Here is a 19,359-nt window from a genome sequence, read left to right as displayed (position 1 = left end):
TGCTCGCTGCCCCTCACACCTGCTGCCTCCATTGTGCCTAATCCCCAACGTGCTGGAAGTCATCTGACCACCAGCCTGCACCAGACTTCCTCTCCACGGCCATTACTTCAAAAGGCAGGCTCATATATCAGAGGCCAGGCCGTAACACAAGCCTCCCAGCACCAACATACAGGACACCCCTCCCGAGGGCCCTGCCAGGGGGCGAGGAGTAAACAGCGTGTAAATAAAGGGCTCTCTTGCAACGAGTGGCATATCGTGGTGCAACGAGTGGCATCACGGTCTCGAACGGTGACCAACACAGGAAGACGACGAGCCCTGCGGCCCGTCCACGTTGTAACCTACCATTAACTCAGCTAATCCACAGAAGTCCGGGCTGTCTGTAAAATGTGACATTGTTTTATGAATGACCGAATTCACGGTGATACCAAGGCAGTGCAATGTTATTATTACTGTGGTTATTATATAATGTTATGATCCTGTGAAATGCAAAAAAAAAAAGTGAACGTCACATGGTTGAAAGCAGCAACCACACACAATAACACAGTTTATATATGTGGGCTTTGCTCTGTATCTCTGTACATATATTGAATCAACTGCCATAAATGACACCTTAATCTTTGCGACTGTAAGCGTTTCCTACATTATATTAAATACAGTCAGCTACTGGGCTAATGCAACGGTGTGAAAAATGTTTTTTTTTTTAGTTTGTGTTTAACATGCCCCGCTCTTACCACGGCCGATAAACCCTGGTGCATGAAACCGGCACAATATGAATTCGCACAAGCAATGATTGGCCATAATCAAATAACACTTCGTGGCCGCCGCCTAATTTATTGTCGTAAAAAGCTCCTCTGGCAGCTCCTGCTCGCACAAAGTAGCACAGTGACACAGTTTCCCGTCCCCGGGCAGGGGCCGTGCCAGTGACGAAGGCCGCCACGCTGCGTGGGGCGAGCGGGCAGGCTCTGGCCGGGGGTGAGGCACGACGCGGCCGCGCCGCAGCCCCCTCTGATAAGTGGAGAGGGTGTGAGGGGCGGCCTAGCCAACGGAAAAGAGCAGCGATTTCAGCGTGAGTCACAAGGTAATAAGAGGAGCCACTCAGCCGCGAGAATAATGCCCCGCTGTGTGCCACAAGAGTCCCGCACACTGGAAAATGGTGGCGGGGAGCGCGAGGGAAGGCTGAAAAAAAATCATAAAAACGTAACAAGAACAAAACGAAGAAGAAAAAAAAGACCCATATAACCACTCACGTTCACCGCCAGCACCACCCTGCCTGTGTCACCTTGGTGACAACCACTTCCACTCGGCTCCTTCAGACCATGGTCTGAAGGCAGACGCCAGGCCTGTATAAACACGGCTTGTTTGTGTCTGTGCGTCCGTTATTTTAGGCGCTGCACTTCTCTACTACACGGCCGTCTTGACAGGAGAAAACCCCGCAACCGGGCCATCAAGGGGCCGCCTGTGCGAACAGCAAAGATCAATAAAACAGTTCACAAACTCTCCACTATTCCAATCAACAAAACCATGCCTGTTTCCACCCCGCGCAGGGTGTATTTTTACATGTTCTATTTTCAAACCTCACCCCTCGCTCTCTCTCGATGAACCGTGGAGTCTTGTTTGCTCTATACTTGGGACGCGACGGTACGGAAACTATACCGCGGTGGAACTTGAAAGGCGGCTTAATTACATTTTAATAGTTTGACCAGATCATTAAAACGAACAGGATTAAATAATAAAGCCGAAAAAAACGTGTACCAGGCCAACAAGAGCTGTAACAGGGCCATGCGTTCAAGTTGGCTTTATTGTCTTTCTTTTTTTGTTTTTAATATTATTGAATAGTTCATATACAAAACATAAAGCTGCATTCCTTTTTCTAATCCACTTACAAAAAACATTCCAAACACAGAGAACTACATAAAAGTGATTCGATTTTTTTTTCATTTAGTTTATTACATATATTTTTTTAAATCTATACAACTGCATACATTTTTAAGACGAGAGTTTTACTTGGCATGTGCATAGTTATACCAGTACAACATGCAGTGAAATGTATCCTGAACTGCTCCGTTTATGCTGTGCGCTGTTAAGAATAAAGATATAAAAAAAGAACAATGGCGGCAAAATAAAACAGAATAAAAGAAGAGTAAAGCTAGTAAAAAAAAAAAAAAGTCAGCAAGCTAAAACGCAAGCAAATTTGAATGTTTGAGCAGAACATAAAACACAGACAGACATCACTGCTGGTGACTGGATACTGCTCAGGCACAGTATGAGGGTGGTAGTAGCCTAGTGGGTAACACACTCGCCTATGAACCAGAAGACCCGGGTTTGAATCCCACTTACTACCATTGTGTCCCTGAGCAAGACACTTAACCCTGAGTGTCTCCAGGGAGACTGTCCCTGTAACTACTGATTGTAAGTCGCTCTGGATAAGGGCGTCTGATAAATGCTGTAAATGTAAATGTTCAAAGTACAAAGTGGTTTAATTATAATGGATTAAGTTTTGGATGAGTTTTGGTCACCTATTAACTTACTGCGTGAAAACTGCCCATTATACTCTAATTTTGTGGGGTGTAATATGTTGGTTATTACACGTCAGAGACTGTCATGGCCCCCGAGCCGCCACCACGCTAGGAGGGGGCGTACGCCGCAACGCTCGCCATAACCATCCAGCCACCATCTTGGAACCTCGCCCGCTCTTCGGTTGTGAACTCGTTCCTCTGTAGCTGCGGGCCCTTCACTCTTCTCTTCTCTATCTCTCGACTCTCGCTTTGTTCCCGACGACCCTCTCGGATCAGCGCTCCCCTTCCTCAAGCTCCTCAACTCTCACAGCCTCTCCGGCCACCGGAGACGTGTCAGCGAACGCGACCCCTGGTCATCCCCATGCCAAAAACATAACAGTGTGAAAAATGCTGTTTTTTTTAAAGATTAAAAGTTACCGATCTTATTCTGCATGACGTTATGCTTTTTTTTTAAGACTCCGCAGAATGTGAGGATGCAGGACAATGTAACCCCAGAGATGAAGAATGAGCTCTTCTGGGCCCATTGTTTGCGTCCGGGGCTCAGTGGGTCGCTGAGAAAGGGATCATCCAGTGATTCACACCGGCCAGGGTGAGAAAGTGGCTACACTGGTCAATGGGCCTGAATTGAGTCCACCTCCTTTTTCATGCAAATGCAAGTCATCCTACGTCTTAAAAAAAAAAACCCACCTCTGGACCAAAAGCACTCTTCCCTGCACTAACGTCCACAGCGTGACTCCTTACAAACTCGTCCCATTGTCAATCAATTAACTCACGACTGAAACAATAGGCGGTACAACAATTCATCTCAAGCTCCACCCACCACTAGAGCCAGAAATAGCCAAGTTAGATGAACTAAAAGAAATTGACAACAGGCTAGAGAAGTGTTCAGATGTACGCTGGGTGTGTGTACAGGAACGACTTGCCATAGGAGATTACATAAAATGATTAAATAAGTGCACTTCCATGTTCAAATGATCCACAAGCAACTCCTGTTTAAAATTGCAGGAATGAAGAGCGCTGACAGCGGCGCACAACCCATCCGCTGCCATGTAATCATTTCAAATAAGCAGTCACTTCGACGCGGGGTCGAAGCGTTCCAGCGGCACAAGAATCTGTAATCTGAGGGACGCGGCAACGATCAACTCAGCCGAGATCAAAGCGATCCGATACAGGAGATCCTCTTAACGGCTACGGGACCTACTTTACGTCCCACATATTATACGCTCCCCGGCCGACGTGTGAGGGGCGACTGTGGGCTTTATTTTCACCTTCAGAGAGTAAAATATTTAGTTGAACAACACATTAAGTGCCGGTGGAAAATTTACCCCGAGGGAAACGACATGAGATGAAATCAATTTAAACAAACAAAAATTTGCAGATGGGGCTGAGTGCCTATTTTCAGAGAAGTGTACAGTTTTCCAACCAAAGTATGATGATACACTCCATATCACTACTTATTAAATTCAAAGGTTGAATTTGGCACAATTTATGCACAGTTAACTGTAAATATACTGAGCATGGCATTTCCTCCATTCTCGGACACTGTTCCAGTTCCTGACCGGGAAGCCCTCTTTCCACTGCGATCTCTTCTGCACTGAATTGTGGGGCGGTTGGGATGTAAAGCAGCCCGGACAGGTGTGATCTCAGGCTCGGCGAATGCAAAATGGCCACATGACAGCAGCAGCAGGACTCGTTGTCCCCAGAGAGCCCAGTTCCCGTCCCCACCAATCACAGAGCCGCAGCCCGGCACAGGAGGCACAGGAGGCAGAAAACACGGTGTTAACAAGCAGCCAGCCTTCAAAACGCAATACCAACCGGAAAAACTGACCAACATTCATTTCCATTCATTTATTAATACTGCTTCAAATCATGTAACCATAAAACCATCAATTAAAAGGCAAAAATGGATAAAACGATCCAAAAATATTAATTTGTTTTTCAGCCCTGGACCACATCCATGCAACTCATCTGCAGCACCAAAAAAACCTACAGTAAACCTACAACTGCATCACCACAAAAAACATTCCTGTAAAACTACAACAAACTCCTGTAAAACTACAACTGCATCACAACAAAAAACATACAGTAAACCTACAACTGCATCACTACAAAAACATTCATGTAAAACTACCAAAATAACAGTAAAACTACAACTGCATCACAACAAAAAACATACAGTAGACCTACAACTGCATCAACAACTGCACAACAAATTCCTGTAAAACTACAACTGCATCACTACAAAAAATATACAGTAGACCTACAACTGCATCAACAACTGCACAACAAATTCCTGTAAAACTACAACTGCATCACTACAAAAAATATACAGTAGACCTACAACTGCATCAACAACTGCACAACAAATTCCTGTAAAACTACAACTGCATCACTACAAAAAAAAACTGATCGCTTTGTTTATGTCGGGAGTATGTTTGGTGAAGGAGGGTGATGTGTGTGAGTGTGAGTGAGTGTGTGTGAATGTGTGTATGTATATATGTGTGTATGTGTGTGTGTGTGTTTATGTGTGAGCGTGGGTATGTGTGTAAGTGTGTGTGTTTGTGTGTGTGTTTAAGTGTGAGTGTGTGTGAATGTGTGTATGTGTGTGTGTGTGTGAGTGTGTATGTGTTTATGTGTGAGCGTGGGTATGTGTGTAAGTGTGTGGGTTTGTGTGTATGTGTGTGTGTGTGTGTGTGTAATAAATCGAGTCTGAAACACACTGACTTACTTTCTCCATCGGCGCAGCGCAGGCACATCACAGACAGCACGAGACCCAAAAAGAAGGTCGAAATATCCCTTTCTGTTCCAGATCTCATTCCTGTTGGATTGTCAGCCTTACAAGAAAAAACATGAAGGGGCTCGTCTCCCTCAAAAAAAAAAAAGGAAAAACACCACCAGAAAAGGGATGAGCGCCGTTTATTATCTGTCCATTTAAAAACAAAAAACGGATCCCGGCGTCTTGTTTTTCGATAATCGAAAGACTATCTAGAGAGGGAGAAAATAACGATAGCAACAATTCTGATAATAAAAAAAAGACCCGGATCGAGTGTGATTGATAGAGTCTCTTTTAAAAAAAACGCAGTTTGAGGAAATGTGAAATGATTCCGAGCGCTTCGCTATTCTTGCCAAGCGCGCAACGCTTTATTTACGGCTGACAAATGATCGGAGCCATAAATTTCCCGCGATCGGTAGTAATCCACGTCCTCAGCCTCCATTTCTTGGGGGAGAAAACAGGCAGGAAGGACGCGCACGCTTCGGGCTGAAGAAATAATAATAATAATAATAATAACGCTGCTGCTGCTGATGGTGATGATGGTGATGATGATGGTGGAGGTGGTATTCCCACGCTTCCCTCTCGGATCGGTCGAGGTCGGGGATGGCGAGGATATATGAATGAAGCGTGCGCCTCTCCAGCGGGGCTCGATCCAAAATATCCGCCAGGACAAAAATGGTTTCAGCAACAGCACCCCCTCGTTCCTCCTCCTCGTCCTCCTCCTCTTCGTCCTCCTCTTCTCTCTCTCCCTCTTTTACTGTCTGCCTTCACACGCTCCACGCGTCTTTCTGCTTTTTTTACGCTTTATTATGATTCCTCTGCGCCAGAATGTCTGTCCCCTCGCCGACGCGCCAAGATCGAGGCCGTCCGACGTGACGCTCCGTCCGGCGAAGGACGCGGGGGGTGGGGGACCGGTGCGACGCGCGACGTCTGCGTTCTCCTTCCTCTCCGTGTCTCGGCAGCCCGAGTCGCCGCCGCCGATGCTGCTGCGCTTCTGTCGGTCTCCCGGCTCCGCGGAACCGCCGCCGTAAACAAGAGTCCGCGTCCCTCGCACAGACTCACGCAGAGCGCGGCGCGCCGGAAAACGCGGAGCGCGGAACGCGGAGCGGAGCTGCTGCCAAGTCCTCCGGACTTAAACACGGCTGTTCATGGTAAAGTTCATTTGAATGTTGGAACACTTTCTACGCTCATTACATGTTGATCATATTGCTGCTTCTGCATGTGTTTCGATAATTGTTATTGCTTCCATACAACTTTGGTCTAATCTTTATGTATCTTGTGCTGTTTTTAGACTGCATGTTGTTTACTGCCCGTTAACAACATCTTAATTGTATCATTTACAGTTTATTGTTTGAGTGCTACTCCTGTTGGATTTAGTTCTGTGCAAGTATAATGCTCATATATTAATGCAAATATATAAATATTTAGCAAATCAAACCTGGTTAATGTGAACTTTAAAAGCCAAACATAGGTCTACATTTACACATGAAAGTGTAGTGGTAGCGTTTGTAGTTTTATTTTAATTGTCAGTGGTTTTATGGTTATACAGTTAGCCGGACTGCATAAATAATGTCTTTCGTGTCCCTTGACCCTCAAGTGCCCGGCTGTTTACCTGTATTCCCAGCGACAGGCTGCACGGTTCCACATTTTCTGTGTGCACATACTTTGCCAATGACACACGGCTCGATGTGTCAAACGGAAGGTCCGGAGCAGACTTTCATTCAAATGCACGGACGGGACTGAACCTGACCATCCATTCATCCTGAGAAGCCGCGCATGGCACGGAATCTCGTTTTATGACTAATAAAGGATATACTAAACTACATGGGATTTGGATGAAGTGCTACTCCAAACTTTCACATATGGGACATAGACTGATCCATATTTAATTTTCTGAATTGTAGAGGGTAGTAGAAGATGTTTTGTATATCTTTGACCAATTCAAATACTCTTTACTTATTTTAACTTTTATTTTTTATTTTTTACTTATTTTTTCTGTCTCATAATTAGGTCTTTGACAAAGTGCACCGAACACTTGGGCTGGATGGACGGGCCATTAAAGGCTTTGTATTAGCCATTCATTGTTCACTCAAATAAAATGTGCAGCGAAAATATGTGGGTATACGTCGTTTATTTAACTGTTTATTCCACGCATGTGCAGAACGACAGACAGGCGAGTTGTAAGAAATTGCGTGAAGGGGGGGGTTGCACCCTCTGGTGGTCAAATCATGCAAGACAACAGACGCAAATATCAGTGCAGCAGGAGCAGCATTTACCTCACCTTAAAAGGAACGTTTGTATTTTTGTTTTTAAGCACTTCTCCAGACTCCAGGTTTTAATTGAAGTAATTTTTTTTTTCATTTACATGGGAATATTTCATGAATTTGAATTAAACGTGGTAGTATTGCATCATGGATAATTGAATAATTGTTTATTCAAAAACAAGAGCAGAGTGTTCATCTTTATATTTACCATCTCTATTGGCACAAATAAAACTGATGCAATGCAATTATACAATAATTTACATTTTAAGGTGTTCGTGAGTGCAAATGCATTGTGACAAATGTGTAAATTGGAATATACTTCAATCAAGAAATATGCATTAACGAACTCCACTGGAATCAAGGTCTCGTGTAGAAAAGCCAGCAAAAAAATTATGAGGAGACTCTTCTTTTACATGTAATGCATATTCGTACTTCACTCTTAAACTCGTATGACAGCTGTAACCAGCCAACGTGACGTGACGAAAGCGCCTGCCACCAGTATGACCTTTTCCTCTTTACACGGATGCTCAAGAGTCCCCGTCTCTTTGGTCAGTGTCAGTGAATCCAAACAAGGGCTGGTGCTTGAGAAGGAACTCTATTAGTGTTTCCTGGTGTGCTTCAATGAAGTTGTGTAAACAGGTTGAAAATGTTTGGCTAATAATCAGTATCAGATCGCGTTCCCCATTTCAGGAAATCCAATATTTGCAAGTATTGCGTCTTGAAAATCTCGAAGCATGGTTCCACTGTTTCAGCTTCTGATGCACGGATCTGGAGTGCAGCTGTTCATGACTTGGGTGTTCCACTGACCCAATATTTAGGGCAGCCTGTAGATTCAAAATGAATCGAGGGTACGGGGTTTGCTCATCTCTCCAGTATCTGCTTGTCTGTGAGCCCCATTAACAAACTTGAACCTCTGCATGTAGCTGAAAATCTCATAGGTCTCATGCACTACAAAAATTGTCACTCCTCACCACATCGGTGTTGTTGGTTCTAGCTCACTATGCTGTGTGGTTGAGGGCCCTTTGGTCCTTCCATGACCGTCAGGATAGCCTGGGACAATTCCAGAAATTACAAGACCCAAAGAAACGGGGCAGCAAGTGCGTCACAGGTTTAATTCTTCTTGAGATCATTTAGAAGAGTTACATAGGGTAAATAGAACAGGGTCTTATGCGATGAGGGTGCTCTTGTGTGTCCCTGCTGGATGCATTAGTCATGGGTGCTTGGACAGTAACAACATGGCTCTCTGTTGTGTGTTGACCCAATGCAGGGTCAAGCATCATCTGGGATTTGTCATTGTCTACCATTATTTTCAAGCTCCTGAACAGCTGGCATAGATCCTCTGGACTCATTACAACAAATTCTGTGCATTAAAAAGCATGAATGAATGAATCCATGCATGCATCCATTCAAGTCATGTGCCAATAATTGAAAGTGAAGTGATTGTCATTGTGAAACACTGCAGCACAGCACACGGTGACACAACTAAATGTGTCCTCTGCTTTTAACCATCACCCTTGGTGAGCAGTGTGCAGCCATGACAGGCGCCCGGGGAGCAGTGTGTGGGGACGGTACCTTGATCAGTGACACCTCAGTGGCACCTTGGCGGATCAAGATTTGAACTGGCAACCTTCTGATTACGGTGCCGCTTCCTTAACCGCCTATTGCTGGGACACTAGAATACTATGGCTGCCAGATGGTGGCACTCTCTGAATCTGCACATGCAGTGTTGGTTTTTGATATGGGCGACATGTGGGTTTGGTATTGTGCTATTCCTGATGAGACAGGAACATTGAACATTCTTTTTTTAACACAGTGTTTCACACTGATGCAGTTTCATGGTTTCACCTTTTATAATAATATGTACCTGTGTCATGTGCACAGGGGCGGTCCTAGCTTGTTTGGTGCACTGGACGAACACCCTCTGAGTGATAGAATTTAGAAAGCACATTGTAAATCATAAGTGTAAATCATAAGTCTATATCTTGGTAATGTCTGGTGCTTTATCTTAATTGTTTTGGATCTTTGGCTGTTTAAGTTTGCTAGCTGGTTATAAGATGCTGCTCCAGTCAGGTTCAGAGAGTGCCACCATCTGACAGCCATAGTATTCTAGTGTCCCAGCAATAATCTGATCTGGGCACCACTTTTAAATCAAAAGAGAAATGCTTTACTAACATCTGTGTTTTCTTGACTATCAGACCAGGTACGCAAAATCTGTCAATCTCTGTCAAAATTCTTCTGTGAGGCTCTGAGATTATTATTAATACCCACAGCCGCAGTGTGTTTCATTTTTAATATCTTCAGTAAAGCACAGTGAACATCCACAATTGCTTTGTGTTTGACTGCTCTACTGACAATAGATGACAATGATAAATCTTTTTCATATTAGAAACTGATTTGCCACTTGCTAGCAATTAAACTAGTTTACAAGATCCACGTTACTTTTGTAATGCTGGCCATAATGGGGGAGGTAGTCATTGTGGTGCAGGGTCTAGGATTAAGCTCACAGCAAACCACTCTGAAACCTGTTAGATGAGATGAAGAAGAAATTCCTGCACACAATCGCAAGGACTTTGGGATTTTCCATTAAACAGTGATCTCAGGTGGCAAGCTGCAGTGTGCATCCTCCACCCTCATTAAATTATAAGTGTAAGTTGAAACCTCTGTGCTGTTGTCTTTGCAAAATGATGTAACATTTTAAATTGGTTTAAGGTTGTGTCACCGAAGTCACGTTGACCCGGAATTCACTATGCGTCTGCTCGTGTTTATATAGCAAGATAGTGTTTCTGACCATTCATTTATCATGAGTCTGTACACCATTATATTCGTCAACTAGGAACAATGGAACATTTGGAACAATGGTTCAGTTGAAACACTACTCTAATACTGTTGGAAATGTGAACGTGCTCCTCTCCTGAAGAAAAAAAATTGTAACTCTTCCACACTGAATGATTTGTATTTCTAACAGGACTGGTAATTTACCGTAAAACCTAACCTGTCTTATAAAACGTGATAGTGTATCTTGGTGGCTGAATGACCTTTGCAGCTGTTTAATTTGAAACCTTGTTAATTAAATGAACTCAAGTGAAATAAATAAGTACTAGACAGTTACAGAAAAATACTGTCAGATCTAGTTTTAGTCTATCATACAAAAGTGGGACAAAAGACACTCAGGGAAAAGGACCATGGGAAATGGGGACCACACAAACACTGTGAACAAGACGCAGGCTGCAACACAGGAGACAGACACAGACCGAGACAGAAGGGAGAACACAGACAGGGTTAATACAGCCTGCCACACTCGACAGCCTAAAGCGGACTAGGATCCCTGTTACACCGACTCAGACAAGGACGAGGAAAATGCATGCATGGACCCATAAAAACATGCATTACAGAGAGGAGAAACACGTGCAAGGGATACGGAAAATGGTCGTGCTTGAAAGTGATTAGCACAGCACCCAGAGCACAATGTGAAATGTGGTCTCTGCATTTAACCTGTCCCCTGAGGGCATTCCCTGAAAACTATTTAACTATTGTAATGAGTTGGTTTTGGCAACTTCACAGCTTCTTGTGCATATGAACTAATTGTGGAAAGTAATGGATTGTTAATGTAGTAGATGAGTAGTATGCATTGATTATTAATGCATAAGAGGAGAAGTAGTAGAGTTGCAGTAGTCCCTAGGTTTTGATGTGGAATTAAGAAAATCAAATAAAGCTTTATTCATGGATATATGCATTAATTTCAAATAGTAGGCGTCGACATTTCAGATTTCACCATTTCAAACCTGGACAAACACTAACCTACAAGTTCCGCTAAGATCAGGAAGCGACCGCTTGTATTTACCGCCTCGAACACGAGGCGGCGCTGCTGGCGCGTAGAAAAAGGCCCTGTCTGCCAGGAACCACCTTCAAAATGGAATCCGACTCGAATATGCAGCTTACAGGTAAATACTTTTACGTATATCATTTGTTGCGGTGCAAAAATGTCACTGTGCAAAATTCCGCAACATACCCGGTAAACTACCCCGGTGTTGTGGCGTTGCTCGCATGTGTTACGGATCAGCTGGTGGCCAGGTCAACTGCAGGTGTTGACGGCAGCCGATTCGTCTTTCTATGAAATCGACTTCCCAGTGAGCCGCGAAGACAACGAATTAAACGAAACGAATTAAGCAAAGCAATGGTTCGACGACAAGGAATCGATTCAATCGATTAAAATGAATAAAAACGGAAACGAACGAGTATTCGGTTTCTTAAATAAACGAATCTGCTGCCGTCAGCATCTGCAGGTCACCAGTTGACCCGTAACGTAGGAACCGTGACCCGCTCGACGCTATAAGAAGAAATAAAAAGCATCGTCATGAACAAATTATTGATCACTGATGAACAAATCACCACACAATTAATTCAGCTTGTAGATCGAATATGCAAGTTAATATCACTATGTTGTACTTCAAAGATGGCACCTATCCTGTTGATCTGCCTGTCAACGATTATAATGATTTGTCCTCAAATCCAGAAGAACATTTTTCATATTTGGACAAGAAGAAGTTATTGAACCTGCCACAGAACGAACAGGTCATACCTTACTTTTCATGGATAAAAGACCATTGTATTGCATTTGCTTAAAAGGTTGTGTGACATATGTCTTTATTACAGATGAATATGAACCAGGATAACATAGGCCTCCTTCCTCTCTTTGATGACGATGAGTGCACACCCTCGCTTGTAATATTGCATGCACCTGGAGATGAAACTCAAGGTTGAAGTAGTCCCTTTTATTATATATACAGTACAGGCCAAAAGTTTGGACACCTTTTCATTCAATGTTTTCTTTATTTTCATGACCATTTACATTGGTAGATTCTCACAGAAGGTATCAAAACTATGAATGAACACATGTTGGTTTATGAACTTAGCATAAAAAAGGCGAAAACATGTTTTATTTTCTAGTTTCTTCAAAATATCCGCCCTTTGCTCTGATTACTGCTTTGCACACTCTTGGCATTCTCTCGATGAGCTTCAAGAGGACGTCACCTGAAATGCTTTTCCAACAGTCTTGAAGGAGTTCCCAGAGGTGTTTAGCACTTGTTGGCCCCTTTGCCTTCACTCTGCGGTCCAGCTCACCCCAAACCATCTCGACTGGGTTCAGGTCCGGTGACTGTGGAGGCCAGGTCTCCACTTTTTGTTAAGTACATAACTCCACATGTGTTCATTCATAGTTTTGATGCCTTCAGTGAGAATCTACCAATGTAAATGGCCATGGAAATAAAGAAAACACATTGAATGAGAAGGTGTGTCCAAACTGTACATATTTTATAGACTATATGTACAGGTTGGGCCGTACTGTATATATTTTATTTTTCGTTCGAATATGTACCGTATTTATAAATGGTATCTGTTAATTTTATCTTTCAGTGGTTGCAGTATACCTGCATAGAAAGTGGTGGTCAGTGGATGAGGTTTTAAAGACATCCAGCAAATTCAGATCTGGACTGGTTGTGGTAAATTTGAGTTTTTTCCTGAAGAGTGAAGAAGATGTGTAGTATATAATTTTTTGCTCAGTGGTGTTTTAAAAGGAAATAATTTTTCTTAAAATGTTCAAAATGTGTATATATTTATGTGATGTATATAATGCATGTAGAGATCTTCAGATTTTATCATTATTCTGTTTATTCTTCAAAGGTGGGGTCAATTATGGAGAGAATTGTTCTCTTTCTGATGAGCCAGATTGTTTTCGGCTTTTTGGAACGGACGCCAGGAGAACATTTATACTTTTCTCCTCACCCTATGAAAGAATTTGCCAAAATCTTTTGGCAAGATGGAGAAGCAGTTGGATTTTACACAATAAAAAAGAAAGGTAAACATTAATGTCTGATGATAAATGGCACCCTTTACTCAACAATAAAACATCTCTTTTTAAAGCAGTTTGATTTTCAGTAGATTTTCTCTTTAAAAATTCGGTTTAGCACTGTCAGCTCAACATTATTCTTGGCTGATGCTTGTCTTGTCCAGTCATATTAAAAATATAACGCTATTCCCATAGTCCCCTGTGCTTTTTCAAATGATCTTTGTTGCTCATATATAGCAAAATAATTTCTCTCAGGCACCCTGTGCAACAGATGGACTGGACAGAGTTACCTCCTTCCTGTGCTGGACAATGTGTTTGTTCGAATGCAGTGGAGGAGGAAGGGGCTTGCCCTGCAGATGCTGGAAGACTTCTGTTCTTCTTTCCCCAAAGAAGAAGTGGTGGGGCTCAGCTATCCAATGTCAGCCAGCATGCACGAAGGTAAAGTCAGAGCAACTGTAAATGTCATCAGGCCTGGGAAAAACCATAAAACCCCATATGCTTAAGAAATAGTTCAATAAATATGAGTCTTCTGCAATTTTGCAAAAGGTAGGATTGACCCTATCTTATCCAAATGTGTACTTGCACAATCTGGTTAACATTGAACTGATTGAATTTCCTCAAATAAATTGAAATCCCGAAATGCCAAGGTGCCACTGAGGTCCCCTTGATCAAGGTACCGTCCCCACACACTGCTCCTAGGTTCTACGGCGCATTTCATGGTTGCCCATTGCTCACTAATGGTGATGGGTTAAATACGGAAGACTGCAGTGCATCATGCACTGCCTGTCTGTTGATCCTGGAGGACATTATTTTTGCCCACTTTGTGCTTTTGGAGTATGGTTGAAATGATAAAGCTCTACTCTACTCTCTCTACTTTCTACCATTTAAAACAGTCACCAGTAGAGCATATAAAATTTCCAGTTTCTTCTTGAATACAGAGCCCACTTGTTGCCAATGTGGCCACTCATTTTTGCTCCAGCAAACAGCCTTATTTCCTAAATGTTTTAGTGCACATTGCCATGTTCTGCAATATCTCCCTCACATGAGCATCTTTTCACGTGAGTAAATGTATCTACATAAAATACCTAGCAGTTATGTAAACATAATCCGGTTTCATCATTCACAATGACGTGCCATTTTATCTGGTGTCCCTTGTTCCCCAAGCCTGTGATTTGAGACCAGCATTGATGACTACAGGCAATTTGAGTTTTCTTGACTGGTGGACAAAGTGGAACGTTTGTAATAAACAAAAACTGAAATAAGTGAAAGAGATCCCATCACCTTTTTGTGAGCAGTGGGCAGCCATGACAGGCACCCGCCCGGCGATACATTGTTATTATGTGAGATATGTTGTACCCAGTGCTAATAACAATAATAAGGTACTACGTTAAAATGTGGAATGCATTTGAATGCAATTTTGTATCGTTATGTTATCGGTATAGCAGTAAAGCTGTGTAATTTGAAAAGTAGAATAGGTGTAGTGTTTATTCAAGCTGTATATGTAAGATAGCATCATTATCTAGTGCTGTGTTCGCTGATGAATCATTTGCTCACTACTGGCAGAGGTTCTTCATAATTTGCTCTCAAGATCAGTGGTTTGCTGTCACCTGGTATCAGGAACGGCCGTTCATCTAAGCCACAAAATGTTGTGTCCTACTCTGTTGCCAGTGTGTAGGAAGTATCTGCAGATCCACCAGGAACAGCGAGATCGCCTCTATGAAGTTGAGAGCCCTGGAGACTGGAGTCAGAGGAGGAATGTGTGGTTAAAACTGCAACTCAACCACCATCCCACAAACAGTGAGGCCCATGAATCAGAACAATTAGGGAGTTCCTCAAATGAACACTGTAATAAGTAACAGTGTCCAAAGTCTGTGAGGCGAGGAGAGGCGAGGACGTACTAAAAGCGAAAGAAAATAAAATGAGATTAGATTTTATTGCTGCTGTTATTTCTACTGGTGACATGATTCAAACACCGTGATGAGCTGACCCACTGAAATTAAAATCTACCTCCAGGAAATGGGCAAAGTCCATCAAGGACTGCTGCTGAAAAGCAAGATAATTAAGAATAGGTGAATGTTCATTGCACTTGTCCTTCCTGGAACGCGGTTCCCTGAAGAATGTTTGCCGGGTCCACATTTCACACATTTAAAACACATTGATCTTCTACAGACCACAGTTGCCATGTTACATGTCGGCCAACTCAGTGTTATCACATGACCACCAAAGGAATGGGGTTTCTGGGGAAAAGCGGTCCACAGACCAGGCCGGAGGAGAATGTTTGTTTCAAGCAAGCAAAAACTCTCGCAGCAATGGCTGACATGTAATTAAATGTCGTGTAAAATAACTAAATCTACCAGACCCACCAGTGTCTTTTATCTGTTCATGTATGGATTTCTCCTTGTCTATTCACTAAATGAAACCGGCTGATTTAAGGCCTAATCTGAGGTGAAGTATGCAAGATTGTGTTTGGATATTTACATTATTTTGCTTCATAAACACTGAGCCACGTTCCCAAATATTTCATTTCCATTTTCCATCTACAGCATTTGGCAGGAGCTCTTATCCAGAGCGACGTACATTAGTGGTTTAAGATCACAATCATTGTAATCCATCATTCGGCACCAGTCGAGTGCTGGAGGATCGGAGAGATCGAGGTGCAGAGCGAGGTCTGATGAGAGATCGAATGTAGGGATCTGCTTGGGCTACATGTCAGATCATGAGCTAAATCCTAAATGAGATGTCTGACACACAAGATGACATCATGTCAAATTTCCCCTTCAGGTTTTAAAGGAGCAGTGGGGGCCTAGCGGGTCAGGAAACGGACCCGTAATTGGAAGGTTGGCGGTTTGAAGGTGCCACTGAGCCAAGCACCATCCCCACACACTGCTCCCCGGGGTGCCTTTCATGTGCTTTACATTGACAATCACTTCACTTCAAAAGATAAGATTAACACATGGTCACAAAATATTTTATATGATTTATGCATTGTTGTAGGCATTGTGTATTTCCTTTACCTGTTTGAGGGCCATCAGTCTGTCTTTCCATCTATCTGTGGTTATGAAACCGTATATTCATGAGAAACCGAGATTGTGGAGACTCTCAGCAGACTGGACGGGACTGCGCAGCGCAGCGCCGCCTTGACGCTCCCGAACTCGCCTGCGCTCTTCCCGCAGACGCCGAAAGCAGGAAGTGGCTGGGAATTAAATTTGAATTAAAAATCAGTGCAATGAGTCGAATCTACCACAACGAGAAGCTACAGAACAAGCCCGTACACAACGAAAAATTCCCCGGGGTTTGGGACCCTTCCTCCTTCCAAAGGTAAAAACGCAAAACCTTCCAGGTGCCTTAAAATAAGTTTCTGACAGATGTCCGGCAACAAAGATGGCCTGACACCCGTGTTTCTTAAACTCATTCAGTGGACCGGGAGTCATATTAGAAGGAAAACTCATTGACATTTCACGTCATGCAATCACGGACGTAAACGACGAAAAGGTATTTACGCAGTAATCGATCACGGATTGATGTATCGGGACGGTCACCAATTCATGACAGGGGACACTTTGAGCTTGATGATTTCAAACACTCAAATATCCTGCGCCCACTAATCGACGGTGTCCAATTAATAGCCATTAAAGAAGACTGACCAATCAAACGTCAGTTTGACGGAAGACTGACCAATCAAACGTCAGTCAGACGGAAGACTGGCCAATCAGAATTTAGCGCTGATGCTCACTGTGCCCCACTTACATGAACGTCCTGATCACCTTAATTCCCTTTTAATATTAAATACGTGGTTTCCTTCACATTGTGCTTGTTCTTTAGGGACGATTTGGCGTGTTGTACGTCAAACCCAGCCGAATTCACAGGAGAAAGTTCGACACCAAAGGAAATGAGATTGAGCCAAACTTCAGTGAAACCAAGAAGGTCAACACAGGTTATCTCATGTCATCGTTCAGTAAGTGCTGAAATTTGGGGTTTGCAGTGACCATAACAGAGTTTGGGAGCTCATCGGTCAGGGCAGAGGAAGGAAAAAAAAAAACTTGTCATCACCACTTTTTCTAAAAATACGTAGCAACTGCCTGCTGAGCCACTGACCAGCAAGCAAAGTCTCAAAGGGGGCAACTGCGTAATTCTCATCTTCCGTCCCATTCAGAGGTGGAGGCCAAAGGGGAGACTGATCGACTTTCTGTGGACCAGCTGAGAGGCATTGTGAACAAGCAGGAGTTGTTGGGAATTACAGAAAAGCATGGTCCCAACCAGACTTTTGCATTTTGGCTGCCAGAGGCAGAGATGGAGAGGACAGAGTTGGGAATCGACCAGGAGATTCGTCTGAAAACAAATGGAGATGGACCGTTCATCTGTGGGTGTTGACGTAAATATGATGAAAGTGTCGTTAGTGTAAAAAAAAATAGATTGCTTTAAATTTCCAATATGAAGGAGTTCATGGTTTTTGTTGTTTGTATTTTCTTCTTCAGTTTCTTTTGCCAAGTTGGATGGAGGTACTGTGACAAAATGCAATTTTGCTGGAGACACAAATGCAGGTGACTCCTGGACAGACAAGATCATGGCCAACAAAGCCGAAGGAGGGAATGCAGCAACGTCTGGGGGACATGGTGACGGTGCTGATGATGAGGAATGGGTAAATAAGTACATTTACATTTACAGAACTTATCGGACGCCCTTATCCATAGCGACTTACAATCAGTAGTACAGGGACAGTCCCCACCCCCTGGAGACACTTAGGGTTAAGTGTCTTGTTCATTGTTCAGGGACACAATGGTAGTAAAGTGGAATTTGAACCCAGGTCTTCTGGTTCATAGGCGAGTGTTTTACCCACTTGGCTACTACCACCCTAAGTGCATAAGTGCATTGTAGGCCACGATTCCACGGGATACCACGGGTGGTAGTAGCCTAGTGGGTAACACACTCGCCTATGAACCAGAAGACCCAGGTTCAAACCCCACTTACTACCATTGTGTCCCTGAGCAAGACACTTAACCCTAAGTTGCTCCAGGGAGACTGTCCCTGTAACTACTGATTGTAAGTCGCTCTGGATAAGGGCGTCTGGTAAATGTAAATGTGATTCAACCAGGAACTTTCCACAAGAGCTGCGGCTTTGGAGATGCTATGACCCAGCCGTCTAGTGGTTACAGTTTGGTCCTTGTAAACGGATCTCAAAACCTTTCACTTGTAAAGTGAATGCAACGGCCCTGTATATACGGGGTTGCCGGTTCAAATCCCGCAAAGCACCGTCCCCACACACTGCTCACCAAGGGTGATGGTTAAAAGCAGAGGACACATTTCACCGTGTGCTGTGCTGCAGTGTCTCACAATGACCATCACTTCACTTTTACTTCACTTTCACTTCACTGATCAATGTATATTCATTTGGGGGAGACAACTAGCAACAACCAGCAGTAGCTATACGTTTATTATGATCTTCAGCAAAGTGTCTTTTTGTTTCAGGATGACTGAGAGAAGGAGAGAACGGATCACCTGAACTACAGAAACTACAGCACCACGTGCATGTAACATCTTTTCACACGCATCACTTTACTGCCTTTATTCACATTCTCAAAGTAGCATGTAATAAGCAATGGGTTTCCTCTTCTGCCCTGCAAATGTCGGCCCATGTGAAAGTTCGTTTGAAAAATAAAAGCATCTTGAATAGTTTCGCCACTGTTTACACTCGCAGATTTCCAATATAACGCCAGTTTATGTACCAGAAACGTTGGAGCCGTGCTACTGTTGGACAACATCTGCAATCTTTGGTTGCATTTTTTTTATTGCAATAACAGCGTTGCAATAACATAGTGATGTAAAAGTTTGGAACTGGAAGTTTGTTGACCTAAAACAAATGCCCAGTGTCTTGCCGAAAGCCATCATGCTGATAGCTGGGCATGAGAAGTGTTTTGAAATTTCACAACACAGATATTTCTCAGGAGGAGAAAAATACACAGC

General features: G+C 43.3%; 3 protein-coding genes across 3 annotated transcripts in view; 2 read left to right on the top strand and 1 right to left on the bottom strand.

Moving 5' to 3' along the window:
• igf1ra (insulin-like growth factor 1a receptor) overlaps positions 1-6,345 on the bottom strand; it is a 79,472-nt gene extending 73,127 nt beyond the window's left edge. Inside the window, exon 1 of the mRNA XM_028958411.1 lies at positions 5,245-6,345. Within this exon, the coding sequence (XP_028814244.1) occupies positions 5,245-5,332 (88 nt within the window). The 5' untranslated portion in view covers positions 5,333-6,345. The remainder of the gene's footprint in view (positions 1-5,244) is intronic.
• A 4,792-nt stretch (positions 6,346-11,137) lies between these two features.
• fam169b (family with sequence similarity 169 member B) lies at positions 11,138-16,205 on the top strand. The gene is made up of 8 exons (XM_028958801.1): positions 11,138-11,494; positions 12,007-12,125; positions 12,207-12,309; positions 12,966-13,051; positions 13,233-13,407; positions 13,654-13,836; positions 15,067-15,195; positions 16,180-16,205. Exons 1-8 carry the CDS (start codon positions 11,464-11,466, stop codon positions 16,203-16,205), a joined length of 852 nt encoding a protein of 283 aa, XP_028814634.1. The 5' UTR covers positions 11,138-11,463.
• Positions 16,206-16,312: 107 nt separating this feature from the next.
• On the top strand, positions 16,313-19,068 carry arpin (actin related protein 2/3 complex inhibitor). Its single transcript, XM_028957409.1, has 6 exons — positions 16,313-16,716; positions 16,815-16,890; positions 17,221-17,353; positions 17,552-17,758; positions 17,874-18,037; positions 18,865-19,068. The coding sequence occupies exons 1-6, from the start codon at positions 16,472-16,474 to the stop codon at positions 18,871-18,873; spliced, it is 834 nt and encodes a 277-aa protein (XP_028813242.1). The 5' UTR covers positions 16,313-16,471; the 3' UTR covers positions 18,874-19,068.
• Positions 19,069-19,359: the final 291 nt, after the last annotated feature.

The sequence above is a fragment of the Denticeps clupeoides genome, chromosome 17 (genome assembly GCF_900700375.1).
Source record: "Denticeps clupeoides chromosome 17, fDenClu1.1, whole genome shotgun sequence".
In the NCBI taxonomy this organism is placed as follows: Eukaryota; Metazoa; Chordata; class Actinopteri; order Clupeiformes; family Denticipitidae; genus Denticeps; species Denticeps clupeoides.
The sequence above is the reverse complement of the archived record's forward strand: the minus strand, read 5'-3'. Positions and strand labels throughout refer to the sequence as shown.

Excerpts from the sequence above, each read along its gene's own strand:
- fam169b (XM_028958801.1), top strand. The coding sequence starts at position 11,464 with ATGGAATCCGACTCGAATATGCAGCTTACAG. Across the intron at positions 11,495-12,006 it reads CTCGAATATGCAGCTTACAG|ATGGCACCTATCCTGTTGAT; the intron begins GTAAATACTTTT and ends TGTACTTCAAAG. Across the intron at positions 13,837-15,066 it reads GTCAGCCAGCATGCACGAAG|TGTGTAGGAAGTATCTGCAG; the intron begins GTAAAGTCAGAG and ends CTCTGTTGCCAG.
- arpin (XM_028957409.1), top strand. The coding sequence starts at position 16,472 with ATGAGAAACCGAGATTGTGGAGACTCTCAGCAGACTGGACGGGACTGC. Across the intron at positions 16,717-16,814 it reads GACCCTTCCTCCTTCCAAAG|TGGACCGGGAGTCATATTAG; the intron begins GTAAAAACGCAA and ends AAACTCATTCAG. Across the intron at positions 16,891-17,220 it reads CGGACGTAAACGACGAAAAG|GGACGATTTGGCGTGTTGTA; the intron begins GTATTTACGCAG and ends CTTGTTCTTTAG.